The 17,668-nt window shown below is 38.7% G+C and overlaps 1 protein-coding gene across 2 annotated transcripts in view; it reads left to right on the top strand.

Moving 5' to 3' along the window:
- Positions 1–17,668, top strand: part of atp2c1 (ATPase secretory pathway Ca2+ transporting 1) — a 134,594-nt gene that overhangs the window by 86,108 nt on the left and 30,818 nt on the right. For both annotated transcript variants that reach the window (XM_060850072.1, XM_060850071.1), the window contains exons 8-15: positions 7,227–7,382; positions 7,619–7,687; positions 9,300–9,375; positions 14,745–14,811; positions 15,966–16,090; positions 16,346–16,443; positions 17,313–17,408; positions 17,554–17,643. In XM_060850072.1, the coding sequence (XP_060706055.1) occupies positions 7,227–7,382; positions 7,619–7,687; positions 9,300–9,375; positions 14,745–14,811; positions 15,966–16,090; positions 16,346–16,443; positions 17,313–17,408; positions 17,554–17,643 (777 nt within the window). The remainder of the gene's footprint in view (positions 1–7,226; positions 7,383–7,618; positions 7,688–9,299; positions 9,376–14,744; positions 14,812–15,965; positions 16,091–16,345; positions 16,444–17,312; positions 17,409–17,553; positions 17,644–17,668) is intronic.

Genomic DNA, 17,668 nt, shown 5'->3' with positions numbered 1-17,668 from the left:
GGCTGTTAATCTGATTCAATCAGACAGGCCTAACTGACATATAAGAACAGGAGTGTCAGAGGTTCTGTTCACTCTGAGAGCTGGTTCTGAGGAATGCAGACCAGTGTCAAGTACTATGCGTGTGTATTAAAGTGTGACCTGGTGACAGGATTACCAGCCTTTGTGAAGATATTTAAGTAGCCCAATTTGTCTGCAATGATTGAGTCTGTTCAGCAGCTCGACATGAATGAAGAACTTCAGAATAAATTAAAGTATTGCGATAAATAAATTATAACTGCAAACCTCTGGAAAATCTGTGGATCCACCAACCACCTCCAAAAGTAGTTTTAAATAAAACCAAACAACATCTGCATTTTATTCCGATTAATAACATTACCATATCCCTTTTACCTGCACTGTTTTGTGAAGAAAATAGTGAAAGTAACTAAAATTTGAAGTTACTAAATTTAAGATTCAGACCAGAGTGCCAGATTTAAAATTTGTTCCAAGTCTTGCATTGGATGGACTGCAACAGTACAGGAAGAGATGGAGTGATCAGAGTGGAAATGGAAGAGGCGTATATATTGTAAACCACAGGCAGATGAGGGCTATTTTGCAACAGGAAAAACAACACGGAGTAAAATTGTCTCTTCATTTATGTGTGGCCTCATGTTTTAATCATCAAATATAATATTCAAAAATGTGCATATAATTTCTGTCCCACCTGGAATGTATGGAGCTTTGGAGGATGAAAGTGGGTGGAAGTTCGTCAACAGGTGTTGCATTTTGATGTACGACAACAGATGCCAGCAAAATGTGCAGATGGTGAAAGTATGGATAGGTATATTCTGGAGTGAATGATCCCTCCAGAGAGCATAAAATTAAAAAAAAAACTGTGGGGTGCTTCAGGATCCTATTGTTTCTTTTCATTTTATTTTTCTTTCTTACCAGTTGATTTTGTTTCCATGGTCTGTCTCATGCCCTTATACATTGGGTTAAGATTATCATTTTTGGTGAATTTCTTTGATATTTCTCGTCTGTCCTCCCCACCCACCCCAACAAAGTTGGTCAGCGTTGTTTCCTGTGTCCCAGGCTTGTTTCTACAGGAGGCCTCAGTAATTTGTGTATCCGTTATTTCCCTCCCTTTTTTTCCCTCTGCATTTATCCTAACTATACTAAAATACTAACAATTATCTTTGTTTCATTACAATGAAGGGTTAGAGCTGAAATGTTGCTTTGTTTCTATTTATAGATGTTAGCTAACTTGCTCTGTATCTTTGCTATTTTGTTGAATGTCAGTGCTGCTTTTACTCGTTTATTTCTTGAGTATTTGTTCACTTGAATTTGTGATAACATCATAAAATGTGTTAGTGAGGGGTCACGAAACAGGAAATGTCTTGATAGGCATTTTTATGTCACATGTCACATGCACTGTTAAGAAGGAAAAGCGATTTCTCTGGAGTGAATCATATTTTTTAATGGTATTTGATTTACTTGATGTCAGACTATTTTTAGTCTCTCTCTAGCAGCCTTTCCTCTTTTATTCCTGATTAAGAAAACTGCAGCCTTTAACTCGAATGAAATGAGCAAAGCTAAAAACCTAAAGTTATAATCACAGAAATAAGAGCAGAAGTAGACTGTTTGGCTCCTGAAACCTGCTTTGTTATTTAATAATCTTGTAGTTGATCTGTTTGTATGTCATCTTGTTGAGGGTAGACCGAAACATCCTTTGATTCTTGTTAGGCAAGGGAATCAATCTACCTTACAATTATTAAATGTCCATACCTCTGCTACTTTGAGACAGAATGCCAAAATTGTACAACCATCTTTTCCACATTGAGCTTGTCAAGACCATTCAGGAATTTCTTCTCTTCAATTAAGTCATCCATCAAAACAAGTCCAACATGTCCTCATAAGGTAATCCACTAATTCCAGATTTCAATCTCGTAAACGGCATCTGAACAGCTTCCAGTGCATTTTACGTCTACAAAATGTTTTAACTTTACAAAGCATTTTACGTTTACAGTCCTTAATAAGGAGAGCAAAGCTGCACTGAATCGTAGAAATGTACAGCGTGGGAACAGACCCTTTGGTCCAACCCGTCCATGCCGACCAGATATCCCAACCCAATCTAGTCCCACTTGCCAGCACCAGGCCCATATCCCTCCAAACTCTTCCTATTCATATACCCATCCAAATGCCTTTTAAATGTTGCACTTGTACTAGCCTTCACCGGCTTCCGCTGGCAGCTCATTCCATACACGTACCATCCTCTGCATGAAAACGTTGCCCCTTAGGTCTCATGTTATACTTTCCCCTCTCACCCTAATCCTATGCCTTCTAGTTCTGGGCTCCCTACCCAAGGGAAAAGATTTTGTCTATTTATCCCATCCATGCCCCTCATGATTTTGTAAACCTGTATAAGGTCACCCCTCAGCCTCCGACGCTCCAGGAAAACAGCCCCAGCCTGTTCAGCCTCTACCCTACAGCTCAAATCCTCCAACCCTGGCAACATCCTTGTAAATCTTTTCTGAACCCTTTCAGGTTTCACAACATCTTTCCGATAGGAAGGAGACCAGAATACACGCAATATTCCAACAGTGGCCAAACCAATATGCTGTACAACCGCAACATGACCTCTCAACTCCTGTAATCAATACTCTGGCCAATAAAGGAAAGCATACCAAATGCTGCCTTCACTATCCTATCTACCTGCGACTCCACTTTCAAGGAACTATGAACCTGCACTCCAAGGTCTCTTTGAGCAACAACACTCCCTAGGACCTTACCATTAAGTGTATAAGTCCTGCTAAGATTTGCTTTCCTAAAATGCAGCACCTCGCATTTATCTGAATTAAACTCCATCTGCCACTTCTCATCCCATTGGCCCATCTGATCAAGGTCCTGTTGTAATTTGAGTTAACCTTTGCTGTCTACTACACCTCCAGTTTTGGTATCATCTGCAAACTTACTAACTGTACCTCTTATGCTCTCATCCAAATCATTTATATAAATGATGAAAAGTAGAGGACCCAGCACCAATCCTTGTGGCATTCCACTGGTCACAGGCTTTCATTCTGGAAAACAACCCTCCACCACCACCCTCTGTCTTCTAGCTTTGAGCCAGTTTTGTATCCAAATGGCTAATTCTCCCTGTATTCCGTGAGATCTAACCTTGCTAACCAGTTTCCCATGGGGAACCTTGATGAGCGCCTTTCTGAAGTCCATATAGATCACATCTACCGCTCTGCCCTCACCAATTGTCTTTGTTGCTTCTTCAAAAAACTCAGTCAGTTTGTGAGACATGATTTCCCATGCACAAAGCCATATTGACTATCCCTAATCAGTCCTTGCCTTTCCAAATACATGTACATCCTGTCCCTCAGGATTCCTTCCAGTAACTTGCCCACTACCGACGTCAGATTCACTGATCTATAGTTCCCTGGCTTATCCTTACCACCTTTCTCAAACAGTGACACCACGTTAGCCAACCTCTAGTCTTCTGGTACCTCACCTGTGGCCATTAATGATACAAATATTTGAGTAAGAGGCCCAGCAATCAGTTCTCAAGCTTCCCACAGAGTTCTAGGGTACCTGATCAGATTCTGGTGATTTATCCACTTTTATCCATTTCAAGCACTTCCTCTGTAATTTGGACATTTTTCAAGATGTTGCTGTCTAATTCCCTACATTCTATACCTTCCATGTCCTTTTTCACAGTAAATACAGATGCAAAATACTCGTTTAGTATCTCTCCCATCTCCTGCAGCTCCATACAAAGGCTGCCTCACTGATCTTTTGAGGGGTCCTATTCTCTCTCTCGTTACCCTTTTGTCCTTAATGTGAAAACCCTTTGGATTCTCCTTAACTCTATATGCCAAAGTTATCTCATGTCCCCTTTTTGCCCTCCTGATTTCCCTTTTAAGCATACTACTACTCCCTCTATACTCTTCTAAGGATTCACTTGATCTATTCTGCCTATACCTTACATATGCTCCCTTCTTTTTCTTAACCAAACCCTCAATTTCTTTAGTCATTCAGCATTCCCTATACCTACCAGCCTTTCTTTTCACCCGAACAGGAATATACTTTCTCTGGACTCTTATTATCTCATTTCTAAAGGCGTCCCATTTTTCAGCCATCCCTTTACCTGCGAACATTTGCCCCCAATCAGCTTTTGAAAGTTCTTGCTTAATACCATCAAAATTGGCCTTTCTCCAAATTAGAACTTCAACTTTTCGATCTGGTCTATGCTTTTCCATCTCTCTTTGAAATCTCTATAGAATTATGGTCGCTGGCCCTAAAGTGCTCCTGCACTGACATCTCAGTCACCAGCCCTGCTTTATTACACAAGAGTAGATCAGGTTTTGCACCTTCTCTAGTAGATGCATCCACATACTGAATCAGAATATTCTTGTACACACTGAACAAATTCCTCTCCATCTAAACCCTTAACGTGATGGCAGTCCCAGCCTATGTTTGGAAAGTTAAAATCCTCTACCATAACCACCCAATTTTTCTCACAGATAACTGAGATCTCTTTACAAAGTTCTCAATTTCCCTCTGACTATTAGGGGGTCTATAATACAATCCCATAAGATGATCATCCTTCTTATTTCTCAGTTCCACCCAAATAACTTGCCTGGATGTATTTCCAGGAATATCCTTCCTCAGTACAGCTGTAATGTTACCCCTTATCAAAAATGCCTCTCCATCTCCTCTGTTGCCTCCCTTTCTCTCCTTCCTGTAGCATTTGTATCCTGAAACATTAAGCTGCCAGTCTTGCCCATCCCTGAGCTATGTTTCTGTCATTGCTATGATATCCCAGTCCCATGTTCCTAACTATGCCCTGAGTTCATCTGCCTTCCCTGTTTAGGCCCCTTGCATTAAAATAAATGCAGTTTAATTTATCAGTACTATCTTGTTCTTTGCTTTGTCCCTGCCTGCCCTGACTGTTTGACTCGCTTCTGTTCTCAACTGTTCCAGTCTCAGATTGATCTCTTTACTCACTATCTCTCTTGGTTCCACCCCCTCACCGAGCAGCTCTAGCAAATCTCCTTGCCAGTATATTAGTTCCCTTTGAATTTAGGTGCAATCTGTCCTTCTTGTACGTGTCCCTTCTATCCCAAAAGAGATTCCAATGGTCCAAAAATGTGAATCCTTCTCCTGTACACCAGCGCCTCAGCCATGCATTCATCTGCTCTGTCATCCTATTCCTGCCCTGACTAGCTCGTAGCACTGGGAGTAATCCAGATATTAGTACTCTCAAGGACCTCCTTTTTAAATTCCTGCCTAACTCTCTGTAATCTTCCTTCAGAATTTTAAACTTTTCTCTTCCTATGTTGTTGGTTTCAATGTGTACAATGACTTCCTGCTGGCCCTTCTCCCCCTTGAGAAACTCATTGAGAGATGTAGTCATATCATTGAAGTACTAAAGTACAACCTCCTTACTTAATTTCTCTTGTGATAAAGGGTCTCATTGTACCTGCACATTAATCTTTCATGTCGTAACATTAGAGCACACAAATCCCTCTGCATCTTGGAATTCCATTTCAATAATAGTTTACTTTCCCAATCTTCCTGAAAAACTGCGTAATTTAACATTTTCCTACATTATATTCCATCTGCCAGACTTTTGCCCATTAACTCAATGTATCTATATTACTAATGTGGAGGGGGTTGTGTTGGACTGGGGTGGACAAAATCACGACACCAGGTTATAGTCCAGCAGGTTTATTTGGAAGCACTACCTTTCAGAGCAGTGTTCCTTCCTCAGGTAGCTGTGGAGCAGGGCCATAAGACACAGAATTTATCGCAAAAGATTACAGTCATGCAACTGAAATTATATATTGAACAAAGCTAGATTGAAGTCTTTCTTCTTTTAGAATGGGTTGCAGATTTTGATTAATTAGTATGTAAATCCCAGAATTATTTTTAAGTCACATTCTCGAGATAACTCAAGGTTTTTTAAAAAAAGTGATACTTATATCAATTTGCAAATTTCTTACAACAACTTTGTAATATAATTCTGACCTATCTTGGTGCCATATGCAAGCTTAGCGGCCATAGATTCATTCCCTTCATCAAAGTCATTGCTATAAATTGTAAAACGTGGAGACCCCAGATGACTCCTGCTGGACTGCACTCCACTCATCCTGCCTATCAGGCAGAGGCCCGTGTATGCATGCTCTGCCTTATCTGTTAGTCAGTCAATTTTTAATCCACATTGACACACATTTTAGAGTCATAACTGTAAAAAAAAAATTGGGTTGTGTAAATATTTCTAGCTGAAGGTATTTTAATAATTTGTCAGCCTGGTTTCATTTTGCTGTGTTCATAAGGGATTTCTTTTTCATTTCTACTTTCTTGAAAAAAATCATGGGTGACCTACTTCTCGTACAATTATAGTTTTTCTTGAGTGGTATGAGCATTCAAGCAGATTAAATTTAGACTTTGACTGAAAAATTGCTCAGCGGAATTAACCAACATGTTTTACATATTAATATACTGTTTAAAAAATCTGAAGTATTATATTAAACTACTAATTTCTAGACTAATGAATAACCACTATAAAAAATGTAGCTTTATTTTCAAAAGCTTCAAAAAAAATGGTCCAGTGCTTAAAAAGGAATAACTTGAGATCTAATTTGTGAAGGGATAACTGAGAAAGATAGTTTCATGCCTTCAAGATCATTGCAGTGTTAGCTTTAAATCTGATTTGAACTTTTTAAAAACATTTACAGTTCAGCACATCCAAATGTATGTGGATATGCTTCAATCAGTGTGTTCACAGGTCATTGCTGCTGGTCAGTGCAGAGTGTTGCTTCTGTATATTGGTTTAGCCTTAATTATACACACACAAAACAACATCAGAAGGTAATTGCCAGATCATTATCTGGTCTTTGTTATGCATTTGTAAGTTTTGGATGTAAGCAAAAGTTCAGAAAGATGGAAAGTTGACAACAAAAATGGTGAAAGGCTTGTTTCCAGTAAAGCAGTGTGTTAGATTAAGTTAACTTGGGTGTTTGGGCATAGTATTTGTTTTGGGGTGGGGGTAGAGATGATCTCCTTTATAAGTCTGCACATAAAAACATTGTGTAAGGACAGTATAGGCCAAGCTGTGATGTTATGTGCAATGAAACTTTGTGCCGTGGCTGTGAAGACCTGTAAGTGGAATATCAAAGAACATTTCCTGGGAACTTGTAAGAACTTCGAATTTTAATAAATTAATGTCCTTTTTCCTTCAGGTTGTTGACACTTCCATTGATGAATCAAGCCTCACAGGAGAGACCTCCCCATGTACAAAATCAACAATTCCACAGCCATCAGCTACAAATGGTGACCTCACATCCAGAAATAATATTGCTTTCATGGGCACATTGGTTAGGTGTGGCAGAGCTAAGGTAATTTCGAATCAATCTCTCAATTGTACTCTTAGGCATGAAAATGTGGTTTGATCAGGTTGTTCTCAGTAACTTTTTAAGAAAGAATTCCCTGCAGCATTGCAGTGTAGCTTCTTCACAGTATAATTTCAACAGAAAATCTTGCATATCCTCATGACTGATTGACATCTGAAATGCATCATTGCATATGATGTTAATACAAATTACTTACAAATTCTTACATTTGTTTTTTTCAGGGTATTGTTATAGGGACTGGAGAAAACTCTGAATTTGGAGAGGTTTTCAAAATGATGCAAGCTGAGGAAGTAAGCTTTTGAATTAGTCATTTTTACATTATTTGTCATAGTTGAAATTTAGAAATTAAGATACTAAGTTTTTCTCTAAGGATAACTTGGGACCTAATTTGTGAAGGTATAAGTGAGAAAGATAGTTTCATATATACAAGCCTTCAAGACTATTCACTGAGAATTTGTATTTCTGGCATCAAAGGCTAATGTCTGCATTAATAAGATTAAGGTTGATGAGTTCCTACACAATAGACTTAGTTTAACAAACTTGTTTAATCAAGAGTATCATATCTGAAATTTATCTACATGTTGATTTGTTTGCTTGATATATATTGGCCTAAACTTTTGCAGCTGCCATCTCAGTAAATTCTATACCACCAGCTAAGTTCTTAAATCTTAACGTTGAACATTGTGAAGGTGAATAATCACCTGCAATATTGCATAAAATTTGGATCCCTTACTTGATAAGGAATGTAGTTGTATTGGAGGCAGTTCTGAGGAGGTACATTAGATTGATTCCAGAGTTGAGGGGTTTGTCTTAATGAAAAGCGATTGAGAATTTCGGCCTATACTCTGGAGTTTAGAGAATGAGAAGACATCTAGTTGAGGTGTGTAAGATGTTAAAAGGCATTAAAAAGTAGGCATTGAAAGGATGCTTCCTTACAGTGGGCAAATTTACAACAAGATGGTTTTAGGATAAGGGAGAGCAGATTTAAAACCAAGATGAGGGAAAGTATTTCTCTCAAAGGGTCCTGAGTCTGTGGAGTTCACTGCTCCAGAGCATGGTGGATGCTGGGACATTGACTAGATAGACAAAGACAGATTTTTAATTAGTAATGAATTGAAGGGTTATGGAAATTGGGCAGGAAAGTACAGTTGACCTAGAAGTGAGAAGATCAGCTATAATTGTATTAAAAGGTGGTGCAAGCCCAAGGGGCTAAGTTGTCTGCTCCTGCTCGTGGTTCTTATTCTAATATGGCAATAGGCTATTGAATTGTTAGGACTGCTGTTACGACTGAAAGAAATAACAAATGCCTCATTAATAAATATTAAATTCTTGCTTAGTAGCTCAAAATTAAACATTGCTGAAAAGAAAGACACAAAGTGGAAGCTGAATTCTCTAGTTGCTATGCAATGATCTACATTTTGTAAAATTATTAATGAGCTGGTTGTTCACCATGTTACACTGTTCTGGAATTTCTATAGGGTGAACAAACCTACTTTAATTTTGAGGTTGTCTGTCTCGCAGAAATCCTATCAGTCACAAGTTTTGAAAACATCTTAGGGTAGTATTTTCTGCCTCTTAAATACATCCAACTGAAGAACGATAGAATTGGTGCTACTTGGAAGAGTGCCAGATAATCTCAACTATTCACCTGGTCTTCTGTTTCATTTCAATGTAGAAGTGTTTCTTCATCACTTGGCACCTATCCCATGTAGCAGAGATTCAACAAGAAAGATTTTTGACATTTTACCCAGCGCTATCACATTACAGATTGCTGTGGTTGGATATGAGATTGAAAGGGTGATGGTGAAGGAAACAATTTTAAGATATGGTTATTATTGGCTTCAACAGGGCATTTACATTTCAAAGTATTGACTTATGTTTCTGATGTGTTTGCTTCTTGAGGCTCCTAAAACACCACTACAGAAAAGCATGGACCTGCTAGGAAAACAACTTTCACTGTATTCTTTTGGCATTATAGGTAAGAAAGAAAATTTTACATTTAAAGTTCAGTTTGGAATTGGTCTGTCAAGGTCTATTTTGTCCTACCTTGGGATTTTTCAAGTGTTAACCACTAAACTGAAACAGGAAGTGAGAAATAAAATAATTCATTTAAATGCATGAAAAATACAACAGATTATCTAGATTTGTTAAAAACTATAAAGTAAGCTTTGAATTTTGGAAACATTACAAAATATTGATCCCCTTAAATAAGTATAGTTTCCTTGGTTTTTGTCAACAAATTAACACTACAAATTGCTATGGTTCTGTTCGCCGAGCTGGGAATTTGTGTTGCAGACGTTTCGTCCCCTGTCTAGGTGACATCCTCAGCGCTTGGGAGCCTCCTGTGAAGCGCTTCTGTGATCTTTCCTCCAACATTTGTAGTGGTTTGAATCTGCCGCTTCCGGTTGTCATAACAGCACACAAACCAACAGTCCCACTCTCAGACGACAACTCCTCAGAACGAAGGACCCGATACTCAGCATGAGCAAAACCAATGTAGTGTACAAAATCCCATGCAAGGACTGCACAAAACACTACATAGGACAAACAGGAAGACAGTTAACGATCCGCATCCATGAATACCAACTAGCCACGAAACGACGTGATCAGCTATCCTTAGTAGCCACACACTCAGATGTCAAGCAACATGAATTCAACTGGGACAACACTACTATTATAGGACAAGCCAAACAGAGAACAGCCAGGGAATTCCTAGAAGCATGGCACTCATCCACAGATTCAATCAATAAACACATCGACCTGGACCCAATATACCTACCACTGCAACGGACAGCTGGAACTGACAACCGGAAGCGGCAGATTCAAACCACTACAAATGCCGGAGGAAAGATCACAGAAGCGCTTCACAGGAGGCTTCCAAGCACTGAGGATGTCACCTAGACAGGGGACGAAACATCTGCAACACAAATTCCCAGCTCGGCGAACAGAACCACAACAACGAGCACCCGAGCTACAAATCTTCTCCCAAACTTTGAACACCTACGGGCTAGAGACACTAAGTCAAGCCAGGAAATGGGAATCCTGTGCCAACCGCCTAAGTACCACGTAGGAACAACTCCGGTTCCTGCAAGAATGCTGAAAGAATCAAATCCTTCCGCCATGTGTCAGATACAGACCACAAATCAACAACCCACAAGCCAGGGACACAGCCAGACAGAACGGATTCAGGATGATCCAGGTAATGATTACAGATGCACACAACAGCCTTCACAAATATGGACAAGAAATTGCGCACAAAAAATCGTTAATTTTAAAAACCACCAATCAGGAATAGACCCGGACCATAGAACAGGCCGTCACCATAGGGCAGAACAGGACCACACACCGCAAAAAAACAGCACTGAAAGAAAAAATGACCAAACTAACACAAAACAGAGGACACCACAACACACACCTAGGTTAGAAACCTCTCCCACAGACAGCTCACAGACACGGAAAGAACAACACTGGCCAAGGGACTCAACTACAACCACAGAGACAGCAGACTTCCTAGCAGCACTAGAATGCACACTCGGGAACAATGGACTGACAGAAGAGACGCAACAAACAGTGAGACAAAATATCGTACCTCTGCTAACAAGGAAGAGACAAACACATAACCTCAACACCAAGGAGAGGGAAGCATGAAAATCACTAAGAAACGATAAGAACATAATCATACTACCAGCAAAGGCAGAATGATGGTCATCCTGGGCAAAGCAGAGCACATCCAAAAAGCGCAACAACTACTTGCAGATACCAACACCTACCAAAAGAGGGAGTTTGACCCCACCCCACAGCTCACCAATAGGATAAACAACACTGAGAAATCTACAAAAAAACAGACAGATAACCAGGTTTGACTTACAAAGAATGAAACCTGAAAGCAACAACACCCCCAGATTCGATGGACTACCTAAAATGCACAAACCAGACATCCCACTCAGACACATAGTATCACTACCAGGGACATCATCTCACAAACTGGCGAAAGAGCTATAGCAGAAACTGAAACACCTGATCAGCAGATCAGACACTCTATACAATCAACACAGGAATTCTTGGACATCATCAGAAATATACACTTAGACAAGGAGGAAACAATGGTCTCATTCGATGTAACAGCACTGTTTACGTCTATCGACAAAACCCTAGCCAGAGAAACAATAGCTAACCTGCTGGACATACAGAATAGACAACATGACGTTGAACCTATCAACAAAGACGGCATACTCAAACTACTGGACCTGTGCCTCACAACAAACTTCACATTCAACAACCAAATATATGAACAAATCAACGGCACACCCATGGGCTCACCCATCTCTGGACTCATAGCAGAATCGGTAATGCAAAAGTTAGAACGAGCAGTCTTACCGCAAATTCAACCCAAACCCTGGGTCAGATATATGGATGACACCTTTGTAATCATTAAAAACACAGAAATAGAGAACACACATCGGATCAGCAACGCCACACTCTCAGGAATCCGATTCACGAGAGAGGAAGAAAAGGACAACCAACTCCCATTCCTAGACGTGATGGTACAGAGAACACCTAATGGAGAATTCAGCACAAATGTATACAGGAAAGCCACACACACAGACCAAGTCCTGAACTATGAAAGCAACTGCCCCAACACACACAAAAGAAGTTGCATCAAGACACTATTCAAAACGGCCACAACACACTGCAGTACTGCAAAAAGAGGAAGAAGAACACCTATACAATGTATTCGCCAAAAACAGATACCCATACAATTTCATCAACAGATGCCTAAGGGAAAGACAACGGAACAAGGACATGCCGCAACCCAAAGGACTAGCCACACTACCATACATCAAGAGCATTTCCGAACTGACAGCCAGACTACTGCGACCATTAGGAATCATAACAGCATACAAACCAGCAGCCACTCTCAGGCAACAACTCACCAGAACGAAGGCCCGATACCCTGCATGAACAAAACCAATGTATGTACAAAATCCCATGCAAGGACTGCACAAAAAACTACATAGGACAAACAGGAAGACAGCTAACGATCCGCATCCATGAACACCAACTAGCCACGAAACGACATGACCAGCTATCCTTAGCCACACACGCAGATGACCAGCAACATGAATTCGACTGGGACAGCACTATTATAGGACAAGCCAAACAGAGAACAGCCAGGGAATTCCTAGAGATATGGCACTCATCCACAGGTTCAATCAATAAGCACATCGACCTGGACCCAATATACCTACCACTGCAACGGACAGCTGGAACTGACAACCGGAAGCGGCAGATTCAAACCACTACAAATGCCGGAGGAAACATCACAGAAGCACTTCACAGGAGGCTCCCAAGCACTGAGGATGTCACCTAGACACAAATTCCCAGCTCGGTGAACAGAACCACAACAACGAACACCCGAGCTACAAATCTTCTCCCAAACCTTTAACACTACAAAGCAAAAACCTATTGCAGCATATGGCTAAATTAATAATTATATTTAATTTCTTTGAAACAAGCACAATTTTGTTTCTCCTTTTTTATGATTTCCAGTATCTGCAGTTCTTTTTGTTTTTGTTCAGTTTCTTAGAGCTCAGCTTGATTCTATACTGATTTTAGTTATTATGAAACTCCTGCTCTGCCCACACGCAATGAAGCATCTTCGTGATATGCTTGTCTGTTGTTTCCTATTGCGTACAAGTCTTGATTGTATTGTTCAAATTCAGCAGTTCTCCACTAACAAATGTAGGTGTTGATTTCAAAACTTGCAAATTAAAATACCATTTGTTGAAGATCTATTTTGTTCATTAACGTTACTCACAGTTTTGTCTTTGGGTTCCAGAGTCTTTAATAAATGTAGTTTGAACAGCCTTTGGAAGCTGTGTATGCACTGAGAGCTAATAAGCTCCTTAGACTGTTATACTACAAGCCTATAAGCACCCAAGAGAAGCATTTTTTTTTCCCCGAATTGGAATGGCTTACTGGAAAGAAAAAGGCAGTTGTTGTGTTTTTTAAAATTACAATTTTTTAAACAGTTTAAATATGTTATGAGAACCACTAGGATATATTTTATGACTACAATACAAGTGGACTGGTCTAGTATCTGTCATTTATGGATTATGGTCAGTGTTGTAATTGAAATGTTGAATCATGTTCCATGGACATTCATGATGTATTATGATTGTACCATACATATAAATATTAATCTGGAAAGGCATAGTATTTACTGATGCACATCAATGCACTTGGAATGCTGTGTGAGGTTTTGATGTAATTGTGGTAAATTGTAACTTCAAGATCATATTTCAGTGGATTTTCAAAGTATTTTCCAAACTGGCATCTCTCTGAAATATAGAAAATTTAATGATATGGCATCAGATATGTAATAATTAAGGAAAAAGCAAGTATATTTAAATCTGTTTCCAGACCACATCCTCATAAATGAACCCCCCCTGCCAAACTTCTGCACCCTTCCAAGCTTCACTAGCTTCCCTTGATGCTTCAAAATTTTTGTCCTCTTCTTAAAAATTCTCCATGTCTTCACAATTCTTTTGACAGTTCATGCAATCACTACCCTCATACTACCCTCACTCCCCTAATATTGATCCCTTACCTTCACCTAGTAGATTCCTGATGAAGGGCTTTTGCCCGAAACGTCGAATTTCCTGTTCCTTAGATGCTGCCCGACCTGCTGCGCTTTAACCAGCAACACATTTTCAGCCCTTACCTTCACCTCCCTGGTTCTGCAATGTTGGTTATTCGCTCAGTCGATATACTTTGGTCCTGTAGGTGTTCTGCCTGATTCTCTGTATTGTTACCTGATTTACCTGCATTTCAAAAGACTAGCTTAAAATCCTTATCCATAAGAAAAGAACAATACTGTGGACAAAATAGTATTCTGAAGTGAACGCAGGAAGTGCTGGAAAAACTGTGGTCTGGCTGTTTCTATGGAGGGAGAAATCGTTGAAATTTCAGGTTAATGAACATTCATCAGAGTATTCAAATGCTTGAAATCTTTTTCTCTTTGGCCTTGTTTTTTAGTTTTCTCCCTGGCCACCTTCTATTTTCCTTCCTTCCTTTTCAGCATCTACTATTTTGTCTTCCACTATTGAGTCCTCTCCTAGCATGTGAAGATCACTGTAGAAATAAAAGTTGTTGATGGATTAGTGTTAGTAAATAAATTATTTGAACTATGGTCAACCTGTGCAAATTCAGGCGAAATGGTTAAGTTAACTTTTGTGCTTAAATACTGATAAGTTTTGTTTCCGTAATATTAGTGAGTTACAGAAGTTATAATTTTTAACGTCAGTGTTTTGGCTGACTAAATGCAATGTTTTCTGCTTTTTGTAGGTGTTATAATGCTAGTTGGCTGGCTGCAGGGGAAACATATTCTTGATATGTTCACTATTGGTGTGAGGTGAGTTGAGTGTTGTCTTTTGCAGCAAAAGCAGATAAACATTTGAAGCAGACAACACATGGCTATAAGAAAAGTGCAGTGCTGTGAGGTTATCATAATAAGATAAATAACTTGAACTTTCATTGCTTTTCACACTTTATATCCGATTAAGTAGTGTTGTAATTTAGAATTAGAGTAATTTGAGCACAAAATGCCTCAATCAGTGATGAGATAAAGCTCAAATTATCTGTTTTGAAAGTGGTTGAGAGTTAAATATTGACTAAGACTGAGTGAGAACTCACCATAATACTACCCAAGATGCAGACAGCCTCAATTTTATGACTCATTGCAAGTTAACCAAACCTTATATTTGCCTAAATTATGTGCTAAATTTTTTAGAATGCATCTTGAGTGTATAACCTTCTGAATCAGACATGAGTGATACCACTGAACCAAATCATTTTTATTTGCTGTAGCAAGGTGCCAGCACAAATATGTTTGGCTGAATAACAGCAAAGTTGTAATGGACATAGTACAGTTATCTTCTTACCTGTGTGCTTTTGAGATAAGAACAGCTAACAAAATGCTAACGTCTTTAATCATTCTTCAATTCACCTCCGCTGAAGGTGCTGGGTGGAAACTGCTTCAGCTTGGATATTTTGCCCCAGTGCTGATAATTCTATTGGGTGTCATTTAAAGAGTCTCTTATTGGGAGTGTTGTTTTGGTTTCCACTGCACAGTGGAATTATATACTGCTTTGAATTCCAACTTTCAGAAGAAACATATTGGAGAAGGAAATGAGCGGGAAAGCAAAACCCTAAAACAAAACTTTATTTTCCTCATTTCATTTCCTCTCCTACCAATTTTTTCAACAGAAGCTAACTTAGCTTGGCTGTTTGTCAGATTATTATAAAAGGAATTGAAAAGTCTCAGATGGAGACATTTATCTAAAACAAAAACTGCTCATTCAGCAATAGACTACCCTCCTTTATTTTTCAGTTCCTTTCAATGCCTTGTAAATGCAGAGCATGGTTAAAGGTATTTGAATAATTCATTATTAGATCTTAGCGAAGAATGCTGTGAATGCAAATTTTATTTCATGTTTCACCTTTATTGAATATTTTTACAATCAACTTTGGTGTTTATAGCTGTTTTTATTTGCCTATTTATTCTAGTTTGGCTGTTGCTGCTATTCCAGAGGGTTTGCCCATTGTAGTGACAGTAACGTTGGCCCTTGGTGTGATGAGAATGGTAAAGAAGAGAGCCATTGTGAAGAAGCTCCCAATTGTGGAAACTCTTGGTAAAAAGAAATAACTTTGAACATAAGAAAAGAGTTACTGTCATAATTCTTGTTTGTAACTTTCTGTCTAAAGTTGTTTTAGCATAAATATTGGGTGATTAAAGACTTGGTTTGATTTGAACATTTTAATGGTATGACCAATGTAGAATAAGTTTACTGAAATGATAGTTTATTAAAATGCAATCATTGGTAAAACATTGTATTTCCAGAATGCATGTTATCTTGTCCCTATCCTAAACTAGTTTGCATTCTTAGGTTGTTGCAATGTAATATGCTCTGATAAAACGGGAACACTAACAAAGAATGAAATGACAGTGACTCATATTTATACTTCAGATGGACAACATGCTGAGGTGAGAAACATTTCAATGCATCTTGAAATTGATACTTAGGTGATATGCATAGAATATGATGAAGTACCTGCAGCAATGTTCCTGTATGTTTCTCAATGAGCCAATCCTGTGGCAGCATAATACAAAATTCATATATGTTTTGATTTACGAACTTAACGTGGAAGTGCAGAATTGGGAAACATCCAATAGATGTTATGATAGATATGCTATACTGTGACGTGTAGCTTATTAAAATGAACCAATAGACTTAAAATTTAACCAATTAAATAGACTTGATTATACAGGATATGCCTTGATGTTATAAGAGAACTAATTAAATCCACAACCACCTGATGAAGGAGCAGCTGTCCGAAAGCTAGTGTGCTTCCAATTAAACCCGTTGGACTATAACCTGGTGTTGTGAGATTTTTAACTTTGTACACCCCAGTCCAACACCGGCATCTCCTAATCAATTAAATATTAGCATTCAAATTCTGTCCTTATTTTGTTAGAGTATTCATTCATAATTACAGCAGAAATCTCATGCAGCTTTTGAGATTGTTCAATTTAATATTTAAACATTAATGTGCAATAAAAATTAAATGCTCTGTGATCTTTTTAAGTTGAACTGTCCTGATTCAGAAACTTTCAGGTTCTTTAATGATAAACTAACGGGATCTTATAAGCAAGCATTTAAGCTAAGTTACTAGGTTTTGGTTCTCATTGTTCTTGGGTTGCAGTTTTCTTGAAGTTGCTATGAGGTTTAGCTAAACTTGCATTCATGCACATAATGCTCATGAAAAAATGTGCATTGTGTGTGAATTTTGTTTAATCCCATATCAAATGAAGCACTTGTTTTATTCAGCTGTTCTCTTTGATTTCTCTTGTAGGTTACCGGTGTTGGCTATAATAGATATGGAGAGGTTATGATGGATGGCGAAGTGATTCACGGGTTCTCTAAATCGGCAATAACTAAAATTGTGGAGGTAAGAATTGTTGATACATCTGTTTAAAAATTCTGAATAAATGTATTGCATAATTTGTATTTTTCAAAACCTTGAAGTTAATTTTCCATTTCTTTTATTGTGAAGATATTTATAATATAGTTACACAAGCACTTTTATTTTGCAGGCTGGCTGTGTATGTAATGATGCCGTTATTCAAAATGACACACTGATGGGACAGCCAACAGAGGGAGCTTTGATCGCTCTGGCCATGAAGGTGAATGTTTGAGGAATTGCTGACC

This window comes from Hemiscyllium ocellatum, chromosome 34, assembly GCF_020745735.1.
Source record: "Hemiscyllium ocellatum isolate sHemOce1 chromosome 34, sHemOce1.pat.X.cur, whole genome shotgun sequence".
Classification (NCBI taxonomy): Eukaryota; Metazoa; Chordata; class Chondrichthyes; order Orectolobiformes; family Hemiscylliidae; genus Hemiscyllium; species Hemiscyllium ocellatum.
Note: the sequence above shows the minus strand (reverse complement) of the source record. Positions and strands in the feature narration are given on the sequence as shown.